Source organism: Gnatocerus cornutus, chromosome 1 (genome assembly GCF_029298725.1).
Source record: "Gnatocerus cornutus isolate USDA-ARS CGAHR chromosome 1, icGnaCorn1.1, whole genome shotgun sequence".
Taxonomy (NCBI): Eukaryota; Metazoa; Arthropoda; class Insecta; order Coleoptera; family Tenebrionidae; genus Gnatocerus; species Gnatocerus cornutus.
In genome coordinates this window covers 26,366,709-26,382,349 of record NC_142233.1, presented here as the reverse complement: position 1 = coordinate 26,382,349, position 15,641 = coordinate 26,366,709, and the positions used below count along the sequence as shown (strand labels likewise).

At 31.6% G+C, this 15,641-nt stretch overlaps 2 protein-coding genes across 2 annotated transcripts; one reads left to right on the top strand and one right to left on the bottom strand.

The window, feature by feature from the left end:
• The first annotated feature begins 10,480 nt into the window (after window positions 1–10,480).
• On the top strand, window positions 10,481–11,532 carry DCTN6-p27 (dynactin subunit 6). Its single transcript, XM_088042216.1, has 4 exons — window positions 10,481–10,609; window positions 10,662–10,832; window positions 10,880–11,150; window positions 11,200–11,532. Exons 1-4 carry the CDS (start codon window positions 10,596–10,598, stop codon window positions 11,278–11,280), a joined length of 537 nt encoding a protein of 178 aa, XP_087898342.1. The 5' UTR covers window positions 10,481–10,595; the 3' UTR covers window positions 11,281–11,532.
• Window positions 11,533–13,772: 2,240 nt separating this feature from the next.
• On the bottom strand, window positions 13,773–15,075 carry LOC148181088 (brachyurin-like). The gene is made up of 3 exons (XM_088047071.1): window positions 14,977–15,075; window positions 14,551–14,770; window positions 13,773–14,504 (listed from the first exon to the last, which is right to left on the bottom strand). The coding sequence occupies exons 1-3, from the start codon at window positions 15,041–15,043 to the stop codon at window positions 13,916–13,918; spliced, it is 876 nt and encodes a 291-aa protein (XP_087903197.1). The 5' UTR covers window positions 15,044–15,075; the 3' UTR covers window positions 13,773–13,915.
• Between the last annotated feature and the right edge of the window lie 566 nt (window positions 15,076–15,641).

Genomic DNA, 15,641 nt, shown 5'->3' with positions numbered 1-15,641 from the left:
AAAAAGTTAAAAATACAACTCTTGTGCGTTAACCATTTTACAGCGCTCAATCATTAAAGCACTCCGGCTACGCCGTCGTGCTTCAAACTGATTTCGCGCTGTAAAATATTTACCACACGCGACTGTAAATAACTATTAAGGCTCTGTCCTACCCCGGCCGAAGTGCATAGGAAATAGCGCAAAACGCCATTACTTTTTACGGCCACAAATTAAGAGTTGGAGTTTTGATTTTTTTTTGTACGTGTAGATAATATCAAAATGTACACGGGAAACTCTTTGATTTTCAAAAATTTCTTATAAATTTATCTAAAAAAAATAAAAACTGAAAAAACGCCATGTCGTTTTACGGGCACAGTTTTAGGAATTTTTGCTTGAACTACGACTCGATAGATGAGGGATTTTATTCTACATCCGGGAAACTCCTTGGTTTTTTTCCCACATGAACAGTTTCTTTAGAAAAAAATAAAATTTCATGTAAAAATGATTCCCAATTTACAAAAAGTCGGCAACCAACACTTCAATGTTGCCATGATTTACAGCCCCTCACAACAGGGGGTCTCTAATCCTAATCACGGTTCGACGACTACAACTCGGCCGACCGGCGATTGACCATGCATTGGGACCCCAACTTTATACCTACTTCTTACCAAGAATTGAAGACATCTGAATATAATAACATTTTAACCCTCATGCAAGATTTCTAAAAATAAATTTTAAGACATTTTGTCGACAATTTAATAATTAGATTAACGATTGCAAATGATTTTCAATCGATAATATAATTAAAAAGCAGTGACTTCTGAACAGTTTCAGAACCTTTTTTTTCTCAGTTGAGTGTAGTATTTTGAGTTTAGATTTAGTGCAATCAAACTCATCTTTGTTGACAAAAAATTCACTTTTGACTCTTGAAGTAGACCTCAATTAATAACTTGCATTACAACATTGCATTTAAACAGTCTATTCTATATAGGGCAACGGATTAATTGCATTTCATACATTGATTGTTATGCATTTTATTGCATATTTGGCCATTTGGTCCTTTGCCGCAGGCAGGGTGGAATGTTTTCTCAAGTAGCCATAAGACCAAAAAGGTCAGCACCGAGTTGTCTCCCATACATGACTGTCAGGTTAAAATAAAAAGATTAGACGATTGAAAGCTTTTTAGCGCTCCCATAACTATTTGATTTTTAGATACCAGCATAGCATAGCTATATTGTTACTTCTGTGTTTTGGCAATTTCTCCAACTTTGTTAAAATAATTACCCAAAACATGATTTTACATTTTCAATGATTTCTTTATACATATCTCAAATTGTGTTACTGTAGCAACTTTTTAAACTTTTCCAAAATGATGAAAACATTCATGGAGGTGGACATTTGTTCTCAATTTTTGAAATATTTAGTTGTGCCAAGATATGTTATTTTTTATTTTTTCGTGATGCGTATAAATGTATAGTTTTTTGATGTCCACGTACAAAAAGTAAAAACAAATTAGTGTTATAGTTTAATACACCAGTATTACTTAGAATTCTTCTAGATCGATGGATATCTTTCATAATTTTGAAACTCACGTTAATATAAGTAGCTGATGGCAAAAGTACAACAACACAAATTTTAATAGCTATTTGTGTATTAAGAGCGTAAAAATTTACATGGCCGATTGAAAGAGACAAAAAATCTAAAGTTGCGCGACAACCTCTCGAAAACGGCAATTTGAATTTGCGCTCGAAATACACACAATATTTTTTCTACAATCTTGCATTTTCCGCGATTATTTGCGATTATTTCTGCGATTTGGCATAAGCGATTTATCGAAAAAAAAAATCGTGATCAAGTGTTTTTTCAATTTTATAAAAAAAATTGTAGCTCTAGAACATATTCTTTACTCAGCTGTAATATTTTGTGTTATTCGGAAGTACCCAAATATCCATTTTAAAATTTGGTAGAATTGATTTTATTAAATACCCGCGGATTCGTTGAAACACAAGAAATGACAAGATGAACTAATATCTAAATCTAATTTATTTAAATTTATTATCAATTAAAACACTGCGTGACAAAGTTTTAGTAGCCAAAAAACTGTTATGTTCTATAGGTAGCCCACCTTTTGATAAAACATATCCCGGTAACCGCAAGTCACCATTTAAAAGTAAAATTTTATGACTTTGTAAGTTTTAAACATTTTTGTTTCCAAAATAAAAGTCTGTACGTTGCCAAATAGAATAAATTTAAAATTATTGTGAAAAAATCGAATTTTGTAATAAAGAGTAAAAAAATTGTATCAAAGTTGGCGGCTAAACAAGTTATGATTTGCATATAATTTTTTTTAATTTTAGTTTTTTTATGTGTATTTTAAATATTGATGACCATACATACATTAAAATCATAAGTAAAATAGAAAAAGAATCTCTTTTCTATGATTTTTTCAACTACTTAGGGGAGAGGGGGGCATAGTGGGGTACCGGGGCATAGCGGGGTAACACTCCTACTGCTCCAATCAAACGCCGTGAAAAAAGTCGAATAGCGTGTTTTGATTGGTTGTTGACAGTTGACAGTTAACCACGTGTGTGGTATAAAACAAAATGTGAAAACCTATATGTTTTATAAAACAAAATGTGAAATTCAGTGTTTTCGTTAAAAAATTTGCGAAGTTTGGGAGCAAGTTTTTTTCAAATCTAGTCATACAAATGTAGTAGCTAAATATGATGAACCTGCTCATTTATGTGCAATATGCATTGATGCCTAAGTAATTTTAAAATGTTACTTTTTCTAAGTAGGTACACAGTTATTCAAAAAATTGATTTCCCCATAGGGTACCCTACTTTACCCCTATGTGCGGGGCAAAGCGGGGCAAAGCGGGGCAAATCCCATTTTTTAAAATAATGATCACAAGTCGTAAGTTTTTTATGGTAATCAAAAAAAGTACAACAAAAATCATCCGCAATACATTAGTCTATGATATTTAGTAAAAAAAATTTGTTAATTTCTATTATTTTAACATGCGTGGCTAATTGAATGTTAAGTACCCCACTATGACCCCCTCTCCCCTATGTTAAAAATTGTGAAGGTTTTGAGGTAAGGATGTTCTTTGGGTATGTACTTTGTTTGGATTCCATGACACATTCAAAATTAATTTGAATTTGTAGCACAGTGTAATTTTGAAAATAAAATTGTGATGGTACACATTTTTAACGAAACATTTTTTACTTGAAATATAAAGTTTATTAGATGATGCCATCATTTATTATTTCTCTTTATTATTCATTTATTATTTTCGAGGGACATAATATTTCTAAATCGGGAAAACGTTCGAAACAAACTCCAAAGCAAGGCAAATTCATCTGCCTGGTTTATTGCTAAACTGTGGTAGAAAATATGCTAATTTTACAGACGATTTTCACCCTTATGGATGATTGGCATGTGTCAAATGGTTAGTCTGTTGGGTTGCATATTTTTCAAAACACGAATTTTAGTTGAGGGGTAGAACAGCCTTAACGGCAACATCGTAGTTGTATCACGTATACAGGGCATTTGGTAAATAAAGCAGCAAACTGTAACAGCAATGTTATAAAGGTGGTAGAAATTGAAGTCACAAAGAATTTTTTTTCTGCAACAATTCTTGTAAGCAGTGAAAAGCAGGTTCAAGTACAATTGTGCCGTCACTGACGTCATGTCAAATCATGTCAAATGCGACAGTCGCTTGGCACTCTCGTTTTGGTCAAAACCAAACTACTATGTTTTCAGCCTGATCTTTAATTATTTTTATCGTTGACCTCTTATTAATGTCGATATTAATGAATCAATTTGTCTGAAAAAGGATGCGTTAATGGGTGTCATTAACGCTCTCTTTTTCATTATGCAGCTCTTTTTGTAATTTTGACATTTTGACATATGCAACCAGAAATACACACAGAAATAAAAAAAAAACTACGGCATTATCTTCAACTATGTTTCTATTTCTGAATATTTACTTTTACTCGGTAATAAACTTGAACATGCATCGTTTGCGCTTTGGACCACTGCAGCCGGTAGGGTATTATCACAATTTTCCAGGTCCATAATTACGACTTCAGCAACAACTTTTTCAAAATGGTGACACTTGTTGATAAAATTCGCATGTCATTTTTTTCAATGGTAACTATGTTTTTTTATCATAATGATTTTTCCGTGAAACTCTTGCCCATTTTGTCACCCAAATAAAGGTATTGTGTGGTCAACGATAAAACGTTGTAATAAACTCGTTTGTTAATGGGCGATTAATGATCTCCACTATTAAAGACACTCACTCGCTTCGCTCGTTCGTGCTTTAAACAGTGTCGATCATTAATCGCCTTCATTAACAAACTAGTTTATTAAATAACTATTAAAGTCCTGATTGGTCAATTTTACAACTTTACTAGAAAAGGAAAAGTAAGACAATTTTCAGTCAGACCGCTTTCGGTAAGCTCTCTGATTCTCTAGGTAAGTGTTGGTGTTTTACTTACCAAACACCTTCTATATTTTTATAGAAACATTATTGTCCTTATTATTAGTTTTCACAATTTTTTCTTATTGTTATAAACAGAGGTGTCACATTTCCGTGCAGTTAACGACTTGTTAATCTAATATGAACATCAATTTTCTGAGGGGACCACCTCTATTGCACCGTATACAGTTAGTGCGCTATTTTGATGCACCCTGTATTTGCATAAAAAGAAAAATGTTTTAAATATTCAAGATTCATTTTAATGGTAAAATGATTGTCCGCTCTAAAAATTGCACACTAAAAAGGAAAAAAAACGCAGTTTGCGTTTATTATTATCTGTATTTTTTTACGATTTTACATTTTTTAAGAAAGTTATGCACGTTTTTAAAATACATGTGGACGTAAAATCCTCTATTTCAGACTGATCATGATCACTATAATTTTAAATCAAGTTGAGCTGACATTTATTTTGATAATTCAAGAATGTTTAAAACAATAATAAAAATAAGTAATTAAAACAACAAAATTAAAACAAGCGTTGAAATTCTGCGAATAGTCATGCTTAATATTCACTTTCACATCCTACATAAGACAGTTTAAAACAAGAATATAACTTTACTATTTCAACGTTTGAATAATATTTTACTGTACTTATTAAACTGAAAAACAGTAGCTCAACATAAATTTTAAACCATCTTACAAATTGCACAAAAATGTAATCAGTGTGAGATAAAGGATAGCGAAAACGGATGAAATTTTTATGACTTTGCGCATTGTCTAGGAGTTCAAAAACAAATGAAAAATATCTTGATATTTTTGTGTTTTACCTGTTGTTCATGTGATAGTAATAATTGGAATTTTAATTTGTTTCGAGTCGTTATCATACAACCGATTAAAACGAACATTGAAATTATCCAGCGATTATGACTTAAAATGCTGTTTTGCTATTGAAAATCATACTTGAAAAGTTTGTTACTTACCTATTAAAGTAAATAGGTGGAATCAGATATTTAAAATTATAAAATATTGTTTCTTCTGGTAAACAAAAATAGGAAATGGTAAATGGATAAGGAATATGTGAAACAAAAAGTTTTTCATATAATAATAATAAGTTCAGGAGATCATCAACAGCTTCCATTGCTTGACTTGGCTGATTTTTTTTCCCTAGGGTCAAAAATTTCATCGTCGCTCTCAAGTTTGATTGAGTGGGCACGGTTAATCGCGAATCCGGTTAATCAAGGTTCCACTGTATTATGTTAAATAAAAATAATAGATATTTATTATACAGGTGTCCCAGAACTCATGCCTAGCCGAAAACCGGGCATATCGGGAAAAGCTGTGAATGTGTAAATTGCTGAAAAAAAAGTTCCAACTCCAACAGAAACTGAGAAAAGACATGACAAAGTTGACCAATCACAAGGCCGCGAGGAAATGGTCTGGAGGATATACCTACTCGCGTGTTGCTAGGAGACCAACATTATTACCTAGCAACATTATTATTATTTGTGCTTGAGCTTCTAGGATTGGTCATTTTCGTTAAACAATTTCTCAATTTTAATGCACATCAGGACAAAACAAATTGCATTTTTGGCGTCCTGATTGCTGTCGGCATCCGCCCTTTTTCGGCTAGGCGTGAGTTCTGGGGCACCCTGTATGTTTAAGAGTGTAAAGACGCAAATTATTCACGATTTCGAGAATAACTGATTTTTGGAGTAAATAATTTGTCCTTACACTCGAATATAATACTAGATTTTATCCAAAGCCTCTGTTGGTTGCAATTAAGGCATTAAAAAAATTGACAGAAATGACAGCAGTGACAAATTTTTAGCGTTTAGAAAGCCATGCTTGCTTGCTTGCTTGCTTGTTGTCATGGAAATGTGGCATAATTTTCTTTAAAGTGTTTAGAGAGTAAAAGAGTACTTTTTCTACTTCGCGTTCATAATGAAGATATTTCGATACGCGTTTGAGCGTATTTCGGTATCGTAATGGACCAATCTTGTGCTAATATTTCCAGGAGCATATATTTTTCTTAGGTTTGCAGCAGACAAACCGTCAACCTGCTGTCAACGTTGACAATTTAGATTTTGGTTTTGATAAACTATGATAAATCGATCAATACACTATTATTTCTTGTTGTACTTGGCTTAATAATTCATCGGAGAAAAACTCTTTGGATGCAAGAGAACCATCATGATCATGATCAACATCTTCGCTCTCTTGGCTCCCTTGCGCTCCGATAACCTCAAAACGTCACACCTGTCAAACTGACTGAAATTGGATTTGGCTACTTCGAATTTTTTTCCTAAACATTTTCCAAATGCCAACTACCCTAAAATTCCCTACATTTCGAAATCAAGTTTTTTCGTTTAAAATAAGGCGAAATAGAAAAAATAGCGTATGATACTTGTTCATAATGCATTTTGCCGCACTTATTACTTTATGACACTCCTCGCTGCGCTCGTCGTGCCTTAAAAACGTGCGTGCGGCAAAATGTTCATTATGAAACGCGTTTCATAATATACTATTATTTGTCTAAAATGAGTGAATAAAGTACTACTTTATTAGTGCATTTTGGATAAAAGTATTTTAAATATTTTAAAATATTTTTTTTAACATTTTTCTGCTTTGTAGTGTGCTTCCCCTAACTGCATGTCTTACAGTTAGTGCGTCATTATTTTATGAATCAACAATGTCGATCAGTGTGCCATCGTTCACATGAAACCATAGTCATATTGCTCGTTCATGAGCCGATCTGACTCCAACAATACAACAGCAATGTCACTATAGCTTTGAATACTGGAAATTATTGGGAGAACAGTTCAGCCATGTTGCCATATTAACAATTTTATTTTGATCCTAGTGTAAAAACAAAGTGGATTTTTTTAACATTTTTTGGTACTTTGGGGAAGCACCCAATTACCCCCTTTTAAGATGGTGCGCCACTTTCTGAACATTCTGAACATACATCATTACAAATCTATACCAGAGCTCACTACTATCGGTCCACTCATTAAAAAAGTTAAGTTGGCACCAGCCCTTAGCGATTTTTATCAATAATAGTTGGCAGCAATATTGTTTGACATTGATTCTACTGTGACATGCGTAAAAGCTAATCGTTTTGCGCAAGATTGACAGAACTTGTTAAATCTCCATTAAAATCTTTCTTTTGCAGCAAATTTTTGATTAAATATTGATTAATACCTTCAACTTTGACATTCAATTTTTTCCTAATTTTTTCCCTAAAGAATTGAAAGCTTGATTTACACCTAAGAATTTTCAAAAATTTACACAGGATAGTGGACTGATAGTAATGAGTCGCACCTTATAATTTTTTTATTGCTTATTTTCTATTGCAAACAATTCCTTAAAAAACTGCTATTTACTAACGTTTCGGATTTATTTTCAATCAAAAAGTCAGTCGGAAATTCGGAATAGGGACAATGCAAAAAATGTAACCTATATGTTTTTGTACCAAATTTTGTAGAATATGGTTCAAATAACGCAGTAGTGCAATTTTTTTAAAAAAATACATGACGGTTTTGCCAAAATTGGCTAAAGAAATTTAAATATTCAGGCGGGACCTAAAACACTTTTTCATTGGTTTGACGTCACATCTCAGCTGCACGCTCCGCCTACTGATAGAATTCCGTATGCAGAACATTTGTTTAACACCAGCGTTGCAATTTATGGTTGTTTTTGCAAAAGAATTTATACACAATGGAAACGGGAGTTCAAAAAACCGACACACAAAATTTGAAACACGTAGATGTGCGAATGATATGGGATTTTTTATCAAGAAATCCTAATTTTGCGGTGAAAGTGTCGCGGTAACTACATCTTTCTTTAACTTGATATGTCACTTTACAATGAATGGTTGGATTTTTATTATCCAAGAAAAATACAATTATAATTATTATGTTGATGTTTCTTATTCAACCGGTGTACTTTCAAACGTTTATTCACATTTTTGCTTTGCATCATTCTCGGTCGGCGGGCGCATTTATCGCATTTACCGCATTTAATGATAATTTATACGAATACACAGTCAGATTTATTATTTCTTTCTCTCTCTTGACATCTTTGTAGAAAAAATATGGTTTTTACATTTTGATCTATTCTGATTTTATTGAATTTTATTTATGTACGATATAATAACCATCTATTATTTTCTATATTCGGAAATGATTCGTATGAAGAATACGCTCTCCGTATTCGCAAAAAAAATTATAATTCAATAATTTGGTAGAAATTAAATAGGTGGTTTACTGTATTGGATTTTTTATAATCAGACCAAATTAATAACAATAACTGATCCAAAGCTTTTGTTGTTTTTTTAATTTTTAATTTCTATACAATCCACTATACAGTATGTCCCCGGATTGAGTTCACAAGAGAGAAAAAAAAAGTTATTTTACATTTTACAAAAAAATAACAACGGAATAACATTTTTGCTTAATTCAAAACAGATAAATCTGCAATTAAAATTTCAAAATTATTAGTTTGTACTCTTAAAATCAATTTTTTCATATTTTTATTTATTGAATTTTCTAATCGTAAGTACTTAATAGTAGGCTGTGAATTCAAAATATCAAATAGTGCATTAAAGATTAAAGGAAAATTTACTCAATAATGGGTAAGTATTAAAAACTCGGATAATAAATGCAGTTGCATCCGATAAACAAGTCCGGACTAAGGGGAGGGCTAAAGGTGCTGTAGCACCGGGCCCCACTTTCCCAGGGGCCCCTTGCCCCGTAAAAATTGCTATAAAAATTGAAAAAAATACAACTCTACGTAAGGCTTTCTTTGCATAATTTTATCGATGGGTTCTTTTTTACAATTTAGCCCCGGGCCTCAAATTTTCTTAATCTGGGCTTGCCGATAAAATTCGAAACAGTCGAATTACGAGTTAGAATTATCGAACTATGTGCTGAAAGAGGTGTGGGTTAATCAAATATTGGTTTAAATTAAGGAATAAATTTTATTCTTTTGGCATTTATTAGAAAATTAAAAATAATAAAGTTCTTTGTTAGTTTTTGGTTTTTACGATTTTAGAAACACATTCTAAGTTTTAATTTAAGCAAAAACTATTATTCCGTGATTTATGCGTAAAATTAAAAATAAAGTTTTTTTTCCTTTTGCAAATTCCTTTTGCAAAATCCGGGGACATACTGTAGACTACTCTATAGAATAAAAGTCGCAGCTAAATTGGTAAATTTCTTCGAATAGTTTTTTCGTTAGGCCAAAGGATTTTTTTTATTAAAACCCCCAACACTTGAAGTCTTTGAGAAAATGTACAATTGGCATCAGTTGTTTCGGATATAACAAAAGTCTTCAGTTTAAGCAAAAAATTCATTGTTTTTAAGTTTGTATAAACCACTTAACTAAATAAAGTCAGTGTATGTAGCATGTGGACTAGACTTAAAGTCAATCAAAAAATGTAATACCTGCATGTATCATGGGTAATAACATAATTAATTACAATAAATTTAAAATATTACACTTTATAGAAACATCAGACATCGAACATCTCGCGGCCGAAAAGCATTTTTTTTCTTCTTATTGTCTTAAGGAACTGTTATAAATATTTTTTCGGGTGCATTAATAGTAGCACTTTTACATCCTGGCACATAACACCACTGTTTTCCAATCTCGCTCGAATCGGACTTTTAAAAACGCTTAAAAAATTATAAACAATTTTTTTGCAATTTTTCTATTAGCGACATCATATTATACGACATGAAAACTATCGAGTTTCGTCAAAATTCAAAAATGTGCATTCTCCCTATTGTGTTATTGAATAGAATTTTTTCAGTAATATTTAAAACCTACTAACATTCCTCATGACATTTCGTGACGAGTGGAAATATTTCAGAATTTGGGAAATGTCTTACAGAGAGACTTTTTTCGGAAATGTCAGACTTTCCGATCATAAATAATTTTTGAAACCACAGGTTTTAGTTACGGCATCCACAATAAAAAACAACGATTACTGGTATTGAGATCTTAGACACAAAAACTCCCAAAAACACTAGCGTACTCTATCGGGACCTTTTCAAGTTACACTGACACTGACAGCACCTGGCAGCAACATAACCTTAAATAAAACTTGTCGAATCCGGATTTCATTAAGATGTCCCGAAATAGGTATCATTAGACACTTTTTTGTATTGAGCATGTTTAAACAAAACAATTACAGTATCAAGATTTTACCAGGAGCTTTAGTATGTGAAGAGTCAAAACTTCGAGGAGACATTACTGTTGGTGCTGGAACAATAATTCATCCCAGTGCAACTATCTTAGCAGAAGCTGGACCTATTATAATCGGTGATTGTTGTTTGATTGAGGAACAAGCCAGAATTATCCACAGGTTAGTATACAATTTATGATGATTTTTACTAATCATTCTTATTCCAGGCTACCTTTTGATCAACAAGAAAAAGAAAACACTCCTGTGTTAATCATAGGCTCACACAATGTTTTTGAAGTTGATTGTCATGTAGAGTCTCCAAAAATCGGGAATTACAACGTTTTTGAATCAAAATGTTTTGTTGGAAACAAAGTTACTGTTACAAATGGTTGTATCATAGGGGCGGGATGTAAATTAACTCAAGAGCAAATTTTAAAAGAGAATATTATAATTTATGGAGAAAAATGTCACGTACGGGAAGGCTTGGATCGTCCTGGAGTATGTTTTCTACTTTTATTGATTCATGTTTTATTAATAAATGTTTTAGCTTCAGACATTACAAATGGAGACTCTTACAAAAATGTTACCAAATTATCATCATATTAGAAAGCCAAACAAAACCACGTGATTTTGGGTAAAAGAAGAAATGCTTCCACAAATAAATTATTGGAGCACTTTTTTATAACATTTATTAACTTACATCTAATTTCTAGTTCTAGCTTTAATACAGCTTAAATTATATTTGTACTTGTAAATTGTAACATTTACTTTTTGATATTTGAAGTGGTAATAATTATTACTCTTATTATTACTATTACTTAATTAATCAGCTTTATTTTGAAAAAAATATAAATTGTATTATGTACAATAAATGCAGAAACATTTAAAAAGAATATCATTTATTAAAATTAATGCCTAGTTTCCAATTAATTTAGTTTCAATGAATCGAGCGTTTTTTTGTAAAAAGTTGATTTAGATTCACAATTTGGTTCAAAATCGTGTTAGGTAATGATTTATCAATATTTAGTTAAATTATGAAACTTTATTGACATTTTTATAAATTAGAATAATAAGCAAAAACAGAAAAGACACGTTTTTGTTCATTTGTAATTGAGTTTATTTTTGCATTTGTTATTATTACATAAAATGAAAGAATTTTCAACTACAGAAGAATGCTTTATAAATTCGCCCGCTATTTTTTTTTTATTCATATTACTTTGCATAACACTCTGTATAGAATTAAATCAGTAGTTGCAGCTTATCAGATTTCAACCAATGACGCCAATAAAGTGTTATGGAGACATATTGCAACAGTCAGTGTACATAATAAGTGGCGGCTTCTACATATTTATTTTGAAAGCACCATCATTCTGCATTTCCATTTCCATCGTTCAAGAACAGTTCGATGCTATTGCAATAAATTAAAATTCGCGATGTGGTCACCATTAATCAACGCCTGAAATACCAAATGTTATCATGATTTCGATGTCAACAGATTGTTTATTCTTAGCTGCACTGACAATAAATAAGATTAGCGACTTTCGTGGGAAAACAATTTGTGTAAATACAGGTGAAAAACCTTTAATGTCGCATTGAAAAAAAAATGCTTCAATTAGCAATAATTTTAAAAGTAACGAATGATTTCTTATTTTTAACACGACAACATGACAGTTTTTCGCGTGAGTTGCCACAAGCGGCGACTCAAAGTGATGTCTTCTCAGCCGTGACTCCCGGAGCCGCCGTTTCGTCACATGTGTGCTGGGATATTCTCCTAACTACTCTGATTTATAAGTCTACATTCTATACAGGCGCAGACAAATGAGACAATTTATGAACGCTTGCAGTAACTAACCGTGGCCTCATGAAATTCTCTAGAATCATTTCATGTTTTAGCAATTTCCTTCTCTTGAATTATTGCATTAGTTTTAAAAAAGATCTTAAATCATTAGAGCTTGCGGCGGATTTTCTTATTCCTACAATAAAAACGTCGCTTCTTGCTGAGTGGAAACATTAGGTTCGAATATGTTTCGAATATATTATATGTATATGTATATTATTCAATACTAATTAGGTACCAACTTTTGCAACTTGAATTATCACCCTCATATAAGAAAACCAAAAAATTGCATATTTTTCCTTAATTTGTACTTCAACTAATTTACAGTTCAAATTACTTGTTGCTGAACTTGGTCATCTATCACCAGTAGGTTAAGTGTATTTATATCTTTTTCAGGGGCGGTCTAAAGCGCATCATATGCACTAATTATAATTTGTCTGCTCCTATTAACCAAGTGAAGAACCGTTTTTTTTTTGTTGAGACAGTCTAATTCTGTAAATTTCAAAGTGGGTACCTCCCAAGTAAAATTTATTAAACACGTAATTAACAAGGTAATTACTCATTTTTAATATTTCAAGTTATGCTGTGCAAAATACGTGCATAAATTTCTGTGGATTGTATTATTTTAACATATGCTTGTAAAAAGAAAGGAGGAAACTACTACATTTGTAATAAATATAGCAAGTTATTTGTGAAGTACTACATCAAATGTAATTGAGCGTATAAAAACTGTTAGCTTCAAAGTAAAACATATGGAGTTTCTTAATTAGAAAATGACCACACATTTAAATGGGCTGAAAACAAGCTCATTTTAATGTGGTTAAATATGGTTCAGTTTTAAAATATGTCATTAGATTAACTTGTGTTGTTTTTATAAGAATTTGATTTGTATATATTTAGTTGGGAAAAGTACCTAAGCCTAAAATGGAAGTACTGTCTCAGGTTTAATACATTTTTTGAAAATTAAGACACTTTTCATATTCTTAGCCCAACTAATGTTATTTTAAAAAATGAAATTAAAAAATAAATGTAAGATTACAACAAAGAATGCCCCTAGAGCGGAAAAAGCTTTTTTTAAAATGATAAAACACCATTCGAGAATACTTATCTGGAAAACATGAATAAGCTGAAAACGAGAAACGAAAAAAGAACAGAAAATTAACGTTAAATCGTGACTGAAACGGTTCAAGGTAGAAAAAGACAAAACTAAAGTTTCTAACATATGTATGTATTTCAACAAAAGTACCTGAATGGTAGGCACTGTAGAAACATAACGTACATATTATAAATTCTTTATTTAATACTTGGTATTCAGTCCAACACTTTGTTTCTTATTTTTTGTGGAACACTCCCGTTATTAATACCAACTTAAAATTGCTTTTGGTATCTACTCTTCCTTGCTTAGCATATCCAACTAAATACATGGTTATTCTTCTTCTGCATACTCAAATGTAATTTCATTTTGTTGCTCCTCCATTGTTTTATATTCAAAGACCTTTTGTTCTATCCAGTCCAAATAATACATTATATTAGTGTGTACTTTTGGTGTCGATGAATCACAACTTTTATCTCCTCCAGACACAATACCAATTTGAGAATTCATATAAAGAAGTGGTCCTCCAGAATCTCCATGACAGGGACCATTCACTCCCCATGTACAAAATTTGGAATAATCCATTGTTTTTTCGGTGCCATTTAAATTACAAAAAGGAATCTTAGAAAATGTGACATTTTTGATCCCTAATTGTGGTTGCACACCCTCATTTTGGTCATTGCCCCAACCTAACACTACGCATTTTGTATTTCCTTTGGGTAAGGTTAAAAATAAGGATACTGTTTTGATATTTTCATTCATTGCCACGCTTTTGTTTATATAAATAAGAGCAATATCATTATCAAAAGTATTGTTGTTGTAACTCTCGTGAATAATGTAGTTTTCACTTTCTAATAATAACTTGGAGGCATCTCCTTTTAGTATGTTGTCTGTTCCTAGAATTATATTTGTCTCCAGTGCCCTAAAACTTTAGTTTATCAAATGTGATCAAAGATTTGACTACTTACTTTTCCACACAGTGAGCCGCTGTTAAAATAAATCTTTCATTAATCAGAGTTCCACCACAATTTTGGGTTTCGTTTATATTTTCAACATTTAAAAAAGCCATAAAAGGATATTGTCGATAATTATTATTGTGAGGAGGTTGCGGTGAAATTTTTCGGAACAATGGCTCATTTTGGTAAAAAAACCAGAAAGTCGCTGCTAAAATAACTGCAACAACTAAACCTGTGGACAAATTAGTATCTATTGAAACAAAATAAAATAAAACACTACTCCTAACAAATAATTAAGTTCAGGTATACGTGCAAAATACCTCAATAATAACTTTATCTCTGTGACAATCATTGTTAATTTTATTTATACTTTAGGTACATAAAACTAACAGTAACAATAAGTGACAAACACAAAAACGATTTGTTAAAGTTACTTACAAATTATAATTCGTTTGTTGTAATACCACTGTCCAAATGCTATTCTTACTCGACTCGATGACAACATGATGATGAGTACTAAATTAATGTTTTGTTATCACTATTCTTTAACTTAAAATTGATATGATAACAAGATAATACAATTACTAGATAATAATATTACGAGATAATTTCTTTATTAATTACTTTTATATCTTAATAAATCTTTAAATTTTTTCACGCAATTTGAACAAAAATCGTTACCAATGTTCTTTCAAGTGTTCATGTTTCTCCTATTATTACATTAAACTTCTCGTTACGCAAAATGAATAAACCACCTAAGGGACATAATTTCATACACATGTTCGACGGAAATAATCTTTTATTGCAATACCCATTTAGTGGTTAACTGGTAAGTAAAGTAAATAGGCAGGTAAGACGCGTCTTTAAGTAAATATGTTAAATATTAAATGGAGCTTCTGTGCTGAAGGCAACGGAACAATGTCAGTTGTGTGTTTCCGTAGTGTTTATGGCTTAATGATATACTATTAAGTTAATTTCCTATGCAAATTGATCGTATGCGCGAGCTGAAATTGGCCCTTTCCAGACGGACTACCCCTAATAATGGTATTGTTATATGAAACCTGTGACGTGCAACATAAGGAATATATTGCAGCTAAAAATGT

Bases quoted from the DNA above. Each gene is read 5' to 3' on its own strand.
- DCTN6-p27 (XM_088042216.1), top strand. The intron at 10,833-10,879 runs GTTAGTATACAA...TTCTTATTCCAG, and splicing joins CAAGCCAGAATTATCCACAG to GCTACCTTTTGATCAACAAG. The intron at 11,151-11,199 runs GTATGTTTTCTA...TAAATGTTTTAG, and splicing joins AAGGCTTGGATCGTCCTGGA to CTTCAGACATTACAAATGGA.
- LOC148181088 (XM_088047071.1), bottom strand. From the start codon at position 15,043: ATGTTGTCATCGAGTCGAGTAAGAATAGCATTTGGACAGTGGTATTAC. The intron at 14,771-14,976 runs GTAAGTAACTTT...ATTTGTCCACAG, and splicing joins CAACAAACGAATTATAATTT to GTTTAGTTGTTGCAGTTATT. The intron at 14,505-14,550 runs GTAAGTAGTCAA...CTAAAGTTTTAG, and splicing joins GCGGCTCACTGTGTGGAAAA to GGCACTGGAGACAAATATAA.